General features: G+C 46.2%; 1 protein-coding gene across 7 annotated transcripts in view; it reads right to left on the bottom strand.

Annotated features, from left to right (window-relative positions):
• Positions 1 to 15,322, bottom strand: part of CFAP70 (cilia and flagella associated protein 70) — a 201,122-nt gene that overhangs the window by 154,859 nt on the left and 30,941 nt on the right. For 6 of the 7 annotated variants that reach the window (XM_033914698.1, XM_033914699.1, XM_033914701.1 and 3 more), the window contains exon 8: positions 15,127 to 15,221. The exons of the other annotated variant lie outside the window; for it this stretch is intronic. In XM_033914698.1, the coding sequence (XP_033770589.1) occupies positions 15,127 to 15,221 (95 nt within the window). The remainder of the gene's footprint in view (positions 1 to 15,126; positions 15,222 to 15,322) is intronic. 7 annotated transcript variants of the gene reach the window in all.

Here is a 15,322-nt window from a genome sequence, read left to right as displayed (position 1 = left end):
TGGTGTCCCCTTAGTACCTCTGTAATACTCCTTTGGCATTTAGCAGCCGCGCCGTGAAGGCCAAATGGCATACGCCAGAACTGGTACAAGCCGAGGGGGGTACTGAAGGCGGTCTTGGGCCTAGCACTAGGTGACAGAGGAATCTGCCAATATCCCTTCGTAAGGTCGATAGTGGAGAGATACTGGGCCTGCCCCAGCCGGTCTAATAGATCATCCACCCGGGGCATGGGAAAAGCATCAAATTGGGATATTTCATTGAGTTGTCTGAAGTCTATACAAAATCTGGGGGTGCCATCCGCCTTGGGCACAATAACGATGGGACTTGACCAAGGGCTTTGGGACTGCTCAATCACCCCCAGAGACAGCATTTCCTCCACCAAATTCTGTACCAACTCTTTCTTCTTTTCGGATAACCTATAAGGTTTCACCCTCACTATCTTCCCTGGGGTAGTGATTATCTCATGGGTGACCACCTCTGTGTGACCCGGTATTGGAGAGAACACATCCTGAAAATCTTGTATCAAGGTTTCCAGCTGTCTAGTTTGTCCCTCTGATAAGCTGGTCCCTATATTGACCGCCTCTGTTTGCGTCAAGTCCGCTATCTGGGGCCCCAGGTCATCATCCTGTTTTTGCTCGGCCATTAGGGCCAAAACCTCTCTTTCCCGCCAGGGCTTCAGGAGGTTAACATGATATGTCTGAACCCTATTCCTCTCATCCCTGACCCGATAATCCACTTCATTAAGCCTTTCCACAATGGTGGCTGGGCCTTTCCACTCCGCTAGGAATTTGTGGGGATCTGAGGGTATCAAGACTAACACTCTATCCCCCACCTTCAATTGGCGGGCCTTGGCCTTCCTGTCATAATAGAGCTTCTGTCTTTTCCTCCCCCATTCCAAATTGTCTTTACCTATCCGAGCCACTTGTGCAAGCCTTTTCCTTAGGTTTGCCAGGTAGGATACAACATTGGCCTCTGCCCCCTCCTGTGACCCCCACTGGTCCCTGACAATATCTAATATGCCCCGGGGAGTCCTACTGTATAGCATCTCGAAGGGACTGACGCCAAGGAAGTCTTGTACCTTTTCCCTGGCTGCGAACAGAACCAAAGGAATGAAAAGGTCCCAGTCCCTTCTATCCTGCCCGGTAACCTTCTTCAACATCTGCTTGAGCGATTGGTTGAAACGCTCAACCAACCCATTGGCCTGGGGATGGTAGGCTGAAGTTTTTATATGTCGAATCCGGAACCCCTGCCAGAACTTTTCCATTTCCTTTGAAAGGAAATTACTCCCTTGGTCTGTCAAGACCTCTCGGGGAAACCCTACTGTGCAAAACAGACCCACCAATTCCCTCATAATAGCGGCAGAGGATGACTTCCTCAACGGAAATGCCCACGGATGCCTCGTGGCCACGTCCATGACGACGAGAATAAAACTATGCCCCTGTGGAGTTCTCTCTAGCGGTCCCACCATATCCATGGCCAGCCATGCTAGCGGCTCCTCCACCCTAGGAACAGAGACTAATGGGGCGCGGGCAGGCTTGTTGAGGGATAGTTTTTGGCAGACGGGACAGGATCGGCAAAAATTCACCACATCCCGAGATATTCCCGGCCAAAAGAATCTCCTCAACACCTGAATTTCCATGGCCTCTGCCCCTTTGTGACCCGACAGGGGATGGTCATGAGCGGTTTGAAGAATTATCTTACGAAACCCCTGCGAGACCACCAGCTGCTCGTGTCTAACCTTAGAGGTCTGTCCTGCACTCTGTCTGTACAATAACCCCTGTCTTACCCGGAACCTAATCGCACCCGGGGAAGGTACGGAGACTTGCTGCCAAACCTCTTGAAGGGAGGCGTCGGCCTTTTGTTCAGCAGGGAATGTGGGAAACGCTTCCCTCACCCCTTGAGGGAGCCAGGGTATTTCCTTAGAACTGGTTACTTGTTGTAGAGCCTGACTCCTTTGGTGTTTCTGTTTCCGTTTCTGGGCTTGAGTCTGCCGGCCCTGTCTTTGAGAGAATGTCTGCACCACCTCCCCCCTGAAGGGAAAAATGTGGTCCAATCCTTCCTCCTCTACTGACATAACCGGCCCCTGGGACCGAGTACCCACCAAGCCCTGTTTAACTCTTAAATATTCCCCTAGACCTTCCCAATCTCGGCCTAAGATAAGGGCATAGGGAGCTTTAGGCACGATTGCAAAATCGACCCTGTATACCTTATCCCCATACAGCATAGTTGTCGGTCGGAGCGGGTATCTGATGCTATCCCCATGCACACATCGAATAATCACCGTCCTTCCTCTTTCCCTCATTTTCTCCCTCGGGAAAATATAGTTATACTGGTCTGCAGCCATCATAGATTGGTCAGCGCCAGTATCTATCAGGGCCATTACCTGTTTTCCTGCTATTGAAACTGGCACCTGATACTCCCTAGGACTGTATCTATCCAGGCCACTTGTGATTATCAAATCTCTCTTCCCTTTACAAAAACGCTGTGTATGTCCACTTCCCCCACAGCGAAAACACCAAAGACTCCTTCCCTGTGAAGTCTTCCTAACTCTGGGTTCCCCTGAGTTTTCATAATACCGCATCAGGGAATGCGTAGCACTCCCCTCAGCCTGGGGCAAGGCCCTAGCTTTCTCCGGCCAGTCCAAGTCTAAATACTTTCTAGCCCCCTCCCCCGGTGTCCAGCCTCTTTGATCCGCTGCCCCCCTGGGCTCCCAAAACCCCTGGCTTCGCTCCTGGCTAGGCGGTTTTTTGACTATATCGGACAAAAAAAAAGGGCTTAGTCCTACCGCAGATGGGCAGTCCAGGTTCAGCGCCGGCTCAGTGTGTGGCTTGACAGCTGGCTGCTGCAATAGCTGCGTCAAGACCCCAGCCTGTGTGCTTATCGCCTTCATCAGGTCCTCATGCTGTTGACTTTCCCATTCTTGCTTGCGATTCCATAAGTCCTGGTTTGCTTTTAGCATGGCCTGCAGGTTCTCGCTCTGCTTCTGTCTCTCGGCGGTCAGAAAGGCCATCAGCTGTTGCTGGTCCATCCTGCCTTGATGCCTAGAAGAGAAGCAAGAAGAAAAATTCTCCAAGTGCGGTACTTTTACACCTGCACCTATCTCTCCCTCACCAACCCCCCCTTTGCTGAGGTACTCTTACCAGAGCGATTGGTGAGTCTGAGCCTTGGTTTGTAGGCCTCCTTGGCCTCCAGTCGTTTGTCTGCGTATTTGTCCTCTTACACCCGGGTCTGGTCCTTCCCTGTGGCCTTTCAACATCGGCTCCTCATAGGTCAGGTTAGACTCCTTCGGAAACGTCTCCGCTACCCGGTAAGGATCCTCTCCTCCTCCGAAGACTCCGCTTCCTCAGCTAGCGGGACCAAGAAGTCTGGAACCAGTTGCTCCCGGACCGGAACTAAACAAACAAACTAAAACAATAAGCTAAAAAAAAACAACCAAAAAAGTCAAAACCTTTTTTTTTTTTCCAAAGTTCACCAAATGTCCAGCAGGAGGCGCTCTATCCCACTTCTGACACCATTTGTAGCGAGGCCGGTGCCTGTAAATCAGTGTGACTCCGGTCGACGCTCACGACAGCGCTACTCCGGCGTGCTTCCCATAAAGGAAGGAAGTCCTGCTGGTCACTGTTCAATATCAATATGGATAAAGATTCCAAAAGAGTCAATTTAAAGTTCATTAAGTCTCACTTTATTGTGGTGATACACTGGAGGGGAGACTTCAGGTCAGTCTTTTCTCCAAGCAACAAAATAAATAAGTCCAAAACAAAAATAGAGCTGACAAAAAAAAAATCCTGTCTCAGCTCTCACCTTCCTGCAGGTAATCCAGGTAGGTAAACAAACAGTTCTGAATACAGCTGCCTTCAGCACCAGGCAGTTACTTAATAATGCTAGTATCACTTTCATGCAGTGCTGTGCCCAAGCCCCAGAATAAGGCAGGCTTGGTCCCAACCAACTTAACAGGAGTTGGTGGGGGAGGGGAGTAGCTGAAACCACCATATACTTTCTGTTACACAGAATGCCACAAACGGCCCCACAATCCCAACCAGGATGTCAAGTGGTTTCCCCCCAATTACTACTCCCTCACAGTCCCACACTCTGCAAGGACTCAAAAATGTAGATTTAACTAGAGCAGAACCTTTAAGTTCAGAACACAAAAAAAAACGTTTTTTGGGGGGGTTTTTTCTTTCTTTCCTGCATTAACCCCGCAGTGCAGCACAAGTCTCACTCCTCTCTCGAGAGAAACACATTCACTGAGCAGCAGACAAAATGGAATTTAACTTAGGCATATAACAAACTACCCAGACCTGCCACTTAACTCTCCTCCATGGGAATATCTTCAGGCAAGCTGGTATGCTCTTGGCAGTCCATTAGTTCTGGTAGTGCTGGCTGGCTGGCAACAGGGCTAGTAGCTGTATCCACCATCTCTATGTCCTGAGACTCAGGAGAGCAATCTTGTGAGACCCCTTCCTGGGCTGGCCCAGGGTAAACTGACTGTCTCCTCCTCAGAGCAGCCTCTAATACGTTGAGGCGAACACGCCCTGTTCTCTGAGGAGGAGGAGGGGCCGCCTGCACCTTCTGCCTAGCTCTCTTAGGATTTTTAATTATCTCCTGCAGCTGGGAGTTAGCAGTGGGAGTAGACTTCCTCAGAGGCTGTTCCAGGCTGTTATCCCCAAAGGCTTCTACTCCCTGGAGATCAGCTATCTCAGAATTAAAGGGAAATGCAGGTTTTTCCCTATTCCTGGTCACAACCCTATCCCCGTGGTTGGCTCTTTGTATGGCTGGGCCAGGACTAGCTAAGGGCACGTCTGGCACAAGCCGAGCTTTAGGGATAGGATTGTGACAATACACGGAAAACTTTACGATATGTCAATAATTTAACATCTATTCCAATCTATAAATCGACGAATCAAACTATATGGTTAAACTCCATGATTCAAATTGGCGGATTTAAGGTCATCTGGAAACAATGGATGATAGCATTGGATTTTAGGTGATGTTATTTCAAATGGTAAACTGCTTGATTTTTCACAGCTGCAACATAAATATGGTCTTAATAAATCACAAAGCTTTAGATGGTTGCAACTGAAGCAGGTCATTCAGGTAGGGTTCCCTGAATGGAAAAACCTTAATATGCAATATAGTTTGGAATTTTTATTCTTTCAGGTGGACTTTCTGGGACACCAAGCCATACAGTGGTATAAATTGATAAACGGATCTACTATAATAAAACCCTAAGCGCGCATGTGCACTTCAAACTTCGTGATCCCTGTGTCTGTGATCCGTAGCTCTGTGCCAGTAGAACGAGCGTCTGGCAGTTTTCTGGCTCCTACTGCTCATGCGGAGTTTGAAATGGCGACCAAGGAGGTGGAAAACACCTCCCACCGTCACTCACTCTAAGAGGACCACGCAATGGAAGCAGCTGCGGTTTGGGAGCAGGTATTGATGGACAAGGGGAGCAGGGAAGAGGTGCTGCTGGACAGGGGGAGGGTAAAACAAAGGGAGAAGGGCTGCTGCTGGACAGGGGGAGCAGTGAAAGAGTGCTGCTGGACAGTGGGGAGGTAAAAGGAAGGGAGAAGGGCTGCTGCTGGACAGCGGGAGCAGTGAAGGAGTGCTGCTAAACAGGAGAGTGGTAAAAGGAAGGTTGCAGGGCTACTGCTGGACTGGGGGATTAGGGAAGGGGTGCTGCTGGACACGGAGGAGGTAAAAGGAAAGGAGAAGGGCTACTGCTGGTGGTGGTGGACAGCCGAGGAAAGAGAGAGACAGAAAGAAAGACAGACGCACAAATCTATTCTAGCACCCGTTAATGTAACGGGCTTAAGGACTAGTTTGTAAATAAAAAGCCAAAAACTGGTCTTAGGGATATTTGGAGCATTGAGATTAAGCATCAAATTTCTGCGTCTCAATGGCCACAAATTTGGTCTTGGAGGATGAGATGTACAGTGTCTGCATCTATGAGACAAACTTGTTTTTTTCTCTTACATAGAGCATTTTGGACCCAAGTTAGATTACAAAAGTTAAATAGCTCTAAGTCTAATTGTTGCTGGCATTGTAATCTTGAGACAGGGACTCTAGATCATTTGTTATACTATTGTCCCTTTATCTTGGTCTTTTGGAAATCAATTTGGACCCAAATAAATTGTTTATTGGAGAATCCTGTGGCTTTATCGTATGATACAATTCTATTTGGTATGTCAATGAGAACAAAGAGCCAAATTTCATCAAACAATAATAAGCTTTTATTGATTATGACAGGAGTCACCATACAGCACAGTTACTTACCAGGGACAGCAGGCAGATATTCTTGACTGATGGGTGACGGCACCGACGGAGCCCCGGTACGGACAATTTTAGAGTGATTGCACTCTAAGAACTTGGAAAGTTCTGGTAGGCCGCATCGCGCACGCGCGAGTGCCTTCCCGCCCGACAGAGGCGCGCAGTCCCCAGTTAGGATAAGCCAGCTAAGAAGCCAACCCGGGGAGGTGGGAGGGACGCAAGAATATCTGCCTGCTGTCCCTGGATAACACCTGTTACGGTAAGTAACTGTGCTTTATCCCAGGACAAGCAGGCAGCATATTCTTGACTGATGGGTGACCTCCAAGCTAATAAAAAGAGGAATGGAGGGAAGGTTGGCCATTAGGAAAACAAATTTTGTAAAACAGATTGGCCGAAGTGTCCATCCCGTCTGGAAAAAGCATCCAGACAATAATGAGATGTAAAAGTATGAACTGAGGACCAAGTAGCAGCCTTGCAGATTTCCTCAATAGGAGTGGAACGGAGGAAAGCTAAAGATGCTGCCATAGCTCGGACTCTATGTGCCATGACAGAACCTTCCAGTGTCAGTCCGGTCTGAGCATAATAGAATGAAATGCACGCTGCCAGCCAATTAGACAACGTACGCTTAGAAACAGGACGTCCCAATTTATTCGGATCAAAGGACAGAAAGAGTTGAGGGAATGATCTGTGGGGCTTAGTACGGTCTAAATAGTAAGCCAGAGCCCTCTTACAGTCCAAAGTATGCAGAGCCTGTTCTCCAGAATGCGAGTGAGGTTTCGGAAAGAAGACAGGCAAAACAATGGATTGGTTGAGATGGAATTCAGAGACAACCTTAGGGAGAAACTTTGGATGTGTACGCAGAACCACCTTGTCATGATGGAAGATTGTAAAAGGTGGATCCGCAACTAGTGCATGTAGCTCACTGACCCTCCTGGCAGAGGTAAGAGCAATAAGGAAAAGTACCTTCCAAGTGAGGAACTTGAAAGAAGCGGTAGCCAAAGGTTCAAATGGAGGCTTCATTAAAGCGGAAAGAACTACATTGAGATCCCAGATAACAGAAGGGGCTTTAAGAGGTGGTTTCACATTAAAAAGACCCCGCATGAACCTGGACACCAAGGGATGAGCTGAGAGGAGTTTTCCATGGACTGGCTCATGAAAAGCCGCAATAGCACTGAGGTGGTCTCTGATTGAAGTGGACTTGAGGCCAGAGTCGGAAAAGAAAGAAGATAATCCAACAAGGTCTCCACTGCCAGGGAAGTAGGATCATGACGATGAAGAAGACACCAGGAAGAAAAACGTGTCCACTTCTGATGGTAACATTGCAGAGTGGCAGGTTTCCTTGAGGCATCCAGAATTGAACGAACAGGCTGAGACAAAAGCGTATCATGAGAAGTCAGCCCGAGAGATACCAAGCTGTCAGGTGCAGAGACTAGAGGTTGGGGTGTAGAAGGGTCTCCTGATGCTGTGTAAGCAGAGAAGGAAACAGTGGAAGAAGAAAAGGTTCCCTGGAACTGAGTTGAAGTAGAAGGGAGAACCAATGCTGCCTGGGCCACCTCGGAGCAATCAGAATCATGGTGGCTCGTTCCCTCTTGAGCTTGAACAAGGTCCGCAACATGAGAGGCAGAGGAGGGAAAGCATACAGGAACAGATTTGACCAGTCGAGGAGAAACGCATCCGCTGCCAGACGGTGAGGAGAGTAGAGTCTGGAGCAGAATAGGGGCAGCTGGTAATTGTGAGGAGCTGCAAAGAGGTCTATCTGAGGAGTGCCCCATTGAGCGAAGATGGATTGTAGAGTGAAAGGATCGATTGTCCACTCGTGAGGCTGGAGAATTCTGCTGAGCTTGTCCGCTAAGGAATTCTTTTCTCCCTGAATGTAAATCGCTTTCAGGAATAGATGATGATTTATGGCCCAAGTCCAGATCTTCTGGGCTTCCTGGCACAAGAGGCGAGAGCCCGTTCCACCCTGCTTGTTGATGTAGTACATCGCCACTTGATTGTCTGTGCACAGCAGAAGAACTTGAGGGAAGAGAAGATGTTGGAAAGCCTTGAGGGCATAAAACATCGCTCTGAGTTCCAGGAAATTGATGTGATGCTTCTTTTCCTGGGCTGTCCAAAGGCCTTGAGTTTGGAACTCGTTCAAATGAGCTCCCCAAGCATAAGGGGAGGCATCGGTTGTGATGACTAGTTGATGAGGAGGTAGATGGAACAGAAGACCTCTGGATAGATTTGAGGATACCAACCACCATTGTAGAGACTGACGAAGAGATGATGTCACAGATATGTGACGTGAGCAAGGATCCGTCGCTTGGGACCACTGGGTAGCTAGGGTCCATTGAGGTGTGCGCAGGTGAAGACGTGCCAGAGGGGTGACATGAACTGTTGAAGCCATGTGTCCCAATAGTATCATCATTTGTTTGGCAGAGATGGAACTTTGAGGAAGAACCTGTTGACACAGAACTTGAAGAGTGTGGAGACGGTTGGACGGCAGGAATGCTCTCATGAGGATCGTGTCCAGCACCGCTCCAATGAATTGAAGTCTCTGAGTGGGGATGAGATGAGATTTGGGAAAATTGATCTCGAACCCCAGAAACTGTAAGAACAAGATGGTTTGATTGGTGGCCAGTAGCACTGTTTGAGGAGAATTGGCCTTTATCAACCAATCGTCCAGGTAAGGGAAAACTTGAAGATGATGTGAACGAAGGAAAGCAGCCACCACAATCAGACATTTGGTGAACACTCTTGGAGATGAAGCAAGTCCGAAGGGGAGAACTTTGTATTGGTAATGACAGTGGTTGATCATGAAGCGGAGATACTGTCTGGAGGCTAGATGGATGGGAATATGAGTGTATGCCTCCTTGAGGTCGAGGGAGCATAGCCATTCGCCCTGATTGAGAAGAGGGTAAAGAGTTGCTAAGGAAAGCATCTTGAATTTCTCCTTGACCAAGCATTTGTTGAGATCTCGAAGATCTAATATGGGCCTGAGATCTCCTGTTTTCTTTGGAACTAGAAAGTAACGGGAGTAAAATCCCTGTCCTTTCTGATCTAGAGGAACTTCTTCTATGGCGTTGAGAAGAAGGAGGGATTGAACCTCTTGAATCAGGAGAGAGGATTGAGGAGTGTTCAAAGCAGACTCTTTTGGCAGACTTTGATCGGGATAAGTCTGGAAGTTGAGAGAGTAGCCGTGGCGAATGATGTTGAGGACCCATTGATCGGATGTAATGATCTCCCAACGGCTGAGATAATAGGTCAGGCGCCCTCCTATCGGTTGAGGAAGATGGGCAGATGGTGGAATATTGGCTATGCTCTGGAGAAACACGTCAAAAGGGCTGGGTAGACTTTTGAGGTGGAGGAGGTTTTTGTTGCTGTTGCGTCTGCCTCGGAGGTTGACGTTGTTGTTGTTGGCGCTGACGTCTAGGTTGTTGAGTAGCCTGAGGTAAGGGGCGAGCAGCATAACAGCGTTGGTAGGCCGATTGTTGTCGGAAAGGCCTAGTAGGTGGAGTCTTCTTTTTATTCTTTAGGAGAGTATCCCAACGTGTCTCATGTGCCGATAGTTTTTGTGTGGTGGAATCCATGGAATCACCAAACAGCTCATCCCCTAAGCAAGGTGCATTTGCTAGACGGTCTTGGTGGTTTATCTCTAGTTCTGAGACCCTGAGCCATGCCAACCTGCGCATAGCCACTGACATAGCCGTGGCTCTAGAAGTCAATTCGAAAGTATCATAAATTGATCTTACTAGAAACTTTCTCAACTGGAGAAGAGAGGAAGTACAGGCCTGAAAATTAGATTTTTTGCGATCAGGAAGATATTTCTCAAAAGTAGATATTGTTTGGATCAAATGCTTCAAATAAAATGAGAAATGAAAAGCATAGTTTCCTGATCTGTTGGCTAGCATGGCATTTTGATATAAACGCTTGCCAAATTTGTCCATTGATTTGCCCTCTCTGCCAGGAGGGACTGAGGCATACACATTAGCTCCTGCTGATTTCTTTAAAGTGGATTCCACTAAAAGAGATTCATGCGGGAGTTGGGGTTTATCAAACCCAGGAATAGGAATCACCCTGTATAAAGAGTCCAGTTTACGAGGGGCTCCTGGGACAGTCAGGGGAGTCTCTAGGTTTTTATAAAACGTTTCTCTCAAGATATCATGGAGAGGAAGTTTAAGAAATTCCCTTGGAGTCTGGTCAAAGTCCAATGCATCAAGAAATGCCTTAGATTTCTTTGACTCAGCCTCCAAGGGAATAGACAAAGATTCACACATTTCTTTTAAGAAAGATGGAAAAGATGTGGAATCTGGGTGAGAAGAGGGATTGGTAACAAGGTGTTCCTCTTCATCAGAAGAGCATTCACCTTCGGATAGAAAGGGCTCTTCGGAATCACCCCATAAATCAGGATCCCTAACCTGAGAGCCATGGTGTCGAGACTCTGGTGTGGAGGGATCCAGGTGTCGGGTTTTATGGGTGGACTTGCCCGACCTCATGGATACGGTACCAGGCGATGCAACCTGTTGTGCTGGTACCGAGGTCTGTACCGCCTGGTGGTGAGATTTAGGCTCTGGAGCTAAAATCGGCATCGAAGTCGATGAGGTGGTAAGAACCGGTACCGACAAAGTGGATGCCGATAAAAGAGGGCGTTCCACTATCGGTACCGATGGCTCCGACCGGATCGGAACTGGAAGGTTCTGGGGTAAAAGAGCAGGCAGTAGCTGTTGGAGTTGTTCTCTCTACTGTACCTGCAGAACGGCGGCAATACGCTCGTCCAGCGAAGGCACCGGTACCGCTTTTTTCTTCTGCGGTACCTTGGGTGCTGCTCGACACTCCGACGAAGAACCCGATGTCGAGGGGCTAACTTCAATCGGAGCGGAGCGCTTCCGTGGGCGCCTCGAGGTCGGCAGGATTGGACTCACTGCAGTGGAGACCGGAGGACGCTCCAGCGGGGAAGGCTTCTTAGCCGGCTTACCTGCTGGATGCGACGCCGGCGCGATATCGCGCGGTGTCGATGAAGTCGGTGCCGATTGAGATGGAATCGATGTCGGTGCCGGTACGGTGGAATCGGACATCTCGGCACCGAAGAGTAACCGCTGCTGGATTTGGCGGTTTTTAAGTGTTCTTTTTTTCAAAGTTGCACAGCAGGTGCAAGTGGACGCTTGATGGTCGGGACCAAGACACTGCAGACACCAGTTATGCAGGTCTGTCAGTGAGATTGGCCGAGTGCACCGCTGGCACTTTTTAAACCCGGGCTGAGGGGGCATGAAAGTAAAGACAGCCTCTGCCAAATCGAAGGCCGAGGCTTCGATCGTGGCAACAGGCCCCGCCGGGGCGAAACGAAAAATGAAAAGAAAAACAACTAAGTTAGTCTTTTTTTTTTTTTTTTTAAAAGAAATAAAGAAACCTTTATTTAAGCAAAGGTTTATGCGAGCGGGAAGATCGAAAAAATTTTCTTCAACAGCCGTTGAGGAAACGCGTCTTCTTAGCTCCGCGGAAACTAAGAAACTGGGGACCGCGCGCCTCTGTCGGGCGGGAAGGCACTCGCGCGTGCGCGGTGCGGCCTACCAGAACTTTCCAAGTTCTTAGAGTGCAATCACTCTAAAATTGTCCGTACCGGGGCTCCGTCGGTGCCGTCACCCATCAGTCAAGAATATGCTGCCTGCTTGTCCTGGGATAAAACATATTATAAGTAATTGGAAGAATTGGAGTACACTTCCCCCTCCCCATTCGCGGTTTCTGCACTCGCGATTTCACATAATTGCGATTTTTTTCTGGGGAGGGGGAAAATTTTAAAAAAACATATTTTTTACCTTCCTGCCGGCTTTCCGGCCTTACCTGGTGGTCTAGCGGGCTTTCGGGGCAGGAGTGATCTTCCTACGCTCCTGCCCTGTGCAGATCGCCATGAAGAAATGGCTATAGGGAGTTCCCGTCATAGTCTCGAGAGACTACAGGAACTCACAGCAGCCATTTCCTCATGGCGATCTGCACGGGGCAGGAGTGTAGGAAGATTGCTCCTGCCCCGAAAGCCCTCTAGACCACCAGGCAAGGCCGGGAAGGCAGCAGGGAGGTGGGGGTGGGTCAGAGCCGGATAATCACAGTTTTTCACCATTCGCGGTCTGGCTCTTCCTGTATCCCCCGCGAATAACGAGGGAGAAGTGTAGACTCAATTATAATTTCTGGTGGAATTCATTGTGTCACATTTATAAAATGGAAAGAACAATAGCTATACAAAAGGGGAATTATAATAAATTTAAAGAGATCTGGAGGCCATTGACAAATTATTGTAATGAATAGATACCATTACAAGTATAATTGCAAATGTGGGGATGGGAGGGGGTTCTAAATTTTATTAATTGTTTAGATCAATAGAAAAGAATACTTATATGATATATTTGTAAATCTTTATTCATTTTAACATCTTACATCAAGTGTAACAATAATTAACATTAAAATTGAATATATCACTTGAATTCTTATCATATTAAACATACAAACATAAGGTTTGATCTCCTCCCACCCACCCTTACTATAACATAGATAATCAAATATATTTTATAAAAAATTTGTTCTATTGATCTAATCATTTAATAAAATTCAGAACCCCCTCTCCCATCCCCTTATTACAATGTTCTTATAATGGAAAAATGGTATCTATTCATTACAATAATTTATATCAATGGCCCCCAAATCTCTTTAAATGTAATATAATTTCCTTTTTGTATAGCTATTGTTCTTTCCATTCTATACATGTGACCAAAAACTATAACTAAGTCTACTCCAATTCTTCCAGTTACTCGTGATGTGTTGTATGGCAACCCCTGTCATAATCAATAAAAGCCTATTGTTTTTAGATGAAATTTGGCTTTTTGCTCTCATTGAGATTCCAAAGAAAATCATGTCATACGATAATGCCACAGGATTTTCTAGTAAGCAATTTATTTGGCCCCATATTGATTTCCAGAAGGCCAAAATTAATGGACAATAGAATAATAAGTGATCTAAAGTCCCTGGCTCGAGATGACAATGCCAGCATCTATTTGACTTAAAGCTATCCAATTTTTGTAAACGAACAGGGGTCCAAAATGCTCTATGTAAAAAAAGAACCAAGTTTGTCTCATAGATGCGGATACTGTACATCTCATCCTCCAAGACCAAATTCGTGGCCATTCAGACACAGAAATTTGATGCTTAATCTCAATGCTCCAAATGTTTCTGAGATCAGTTTTTAGTTTTTTATTCACAAATCCAGATATCAATTTATACCACTGTGCAGCCTGGTGTCCCAGGAAGTCCGCCTGAAAGCATAAGAACTCCAAACTATATTGTTTATTAAGGTTTTTCCATTCAGGGAACCCATCCTGAATAGCCTGCTTCAGTTGCAACCATCTAAAGCTTTGAGATTTATTAAGACCATATTTATGTTGCAACTATGAAAAATCAAGCAGTTTACCATTTGAAATGACATCATCCAAAATACGTATACCTGCTATCATCCAATGCTTCCAGATGACTTTAAATCCACCAATTTGAATCTTGGAGTTTAGGTATATAGTTTGATTTGTTGACTTGTTTATTGGAATAGGTGTTAAATTACTGACATAACGTAAGGTTTTCCATGTATCCATTAATATTCTATTTTCTTTATACAATCTAGGCATTTTGATACTGAGAACATGACATAAACGTAAAGGACAAAGATGAAACCCAAATATGAGGGAGGTAAAAAATTACAAAAGAAACAAAAAACCTCCCAAACCCCAAGGAAAAAATGGATAAGGGGGAGAGACAAGAACAAAACAGTAAATCTACTCACATTAATAATAATTTGTTGAATGGGGAGAGTCCTCAGTCACACAGCCACCTACTGGGAACTCCCAGAGGAAAGGCTGTCACTGGCTTACACCCAGAAGAGTGTTAACTGTGAAACATCCCCGGGCTCTCTCCGTGCAAATAAATGAATAAAGTGCACCCCAAAAGTGCAAAGTGTGAAAAATAATTATAAATGCATCAAAAAACACACTCTTGTACTGTAATTTGTAATTGTCTCTACCCCTTATCCAGGGGGCCAAAAGGAAAATAAAGTGTCCAAATCCAACAAAGCAATCACAATCTGGAAGTACTTAGCTTCTCCGTGTGAAGAACAGCCAGCAGATGTTAACTCCGTCCAGGTAGAGACAATTACAAATTACTGTACAAGAGTGTGCTTTTTGATGCATTTATAATTATTTTTCACACTTTGCACTTTTGGGGTGCACTTTATTCATTTATTTGCACGGAGAGAGCCTGGGGATGTTTCACAGTTAACACTCTTCTGGGTGTAAGCCAGTGACAGCCTTTCCTCTGGGAGTTCCCAGTAGGTGGCTGTGTGACTGAGGACTCTCCCCATTCAACAAATTATTATTAATGTGAGTAGATTTACTGTTTTGTTCTTGTCTCTCCCCCTTATCCATTTTTTCCTTGGGGTTTGGGAGGTTTTTTGCTACTTTTATAAACGTAAAGGAAACATGAGTCGCCATTCCAACCACAATATGTGCCTTTTCTAATGTAAGATGATCATTCATCAACCTTCCTCCTTCAGACTATCACTGAAATGCTTTTTATCATTGACCTATTTTATCTAGCATTCTTATCTTTTGGATAGTTTGTCCGGAGGTAGGGGGTGCTAGTTCCCAAAAGCTACTTAAGAAATGTATTGTGTTAGTCCAGTGAAATGGTATCACCTTAGATATTTTTATTTATCAGTCTTTATTTCTGTGTATTCAGGTGAACCAACACAGTAACCACATTACTTTATTCAAATACTTCCTGAAACCAGAAGATTGCTATAGATGATTATCAGACATGCCTAGATTATGACAGCAGATTTTATTCCTTACTTTGTCACAGCAAAGAGATCTAGATAGCAACGCCTTTCTAAATCCCAAACAACCCTCTTTTTCATTGTCTCAGCCTCTATCCGCATCTTCTTGTTCTAAGAATAGAAGAATAAGCATTAAGACCAGACATAAACTCATGACCAACATTCCCTATCCTTACCACTAAGAGGGAGGAATTGAGGCTACTACCCTTGGC

Source organism: Geotrypetes seraphini, chromosome 11 (assembly GCF_902459505.1).
Source record: "Geotrypetes seraphini chromosome 11, aGeoSer1.1, whole genome shotgun sequence".
In the NCBI taxonomy this organism is placed as follows: Eukaryota; Metazoa; Chordata; class Amphibia; order Gymnophiona; family Dermophiidae; genus Geotrypetes; species Geotrypetes seraphini.
The sequence above is the reverse complement of the archived record's forward strand: the minus strand, read 5'-3'. Positions and strand labels throughout refer to the sequence as shown.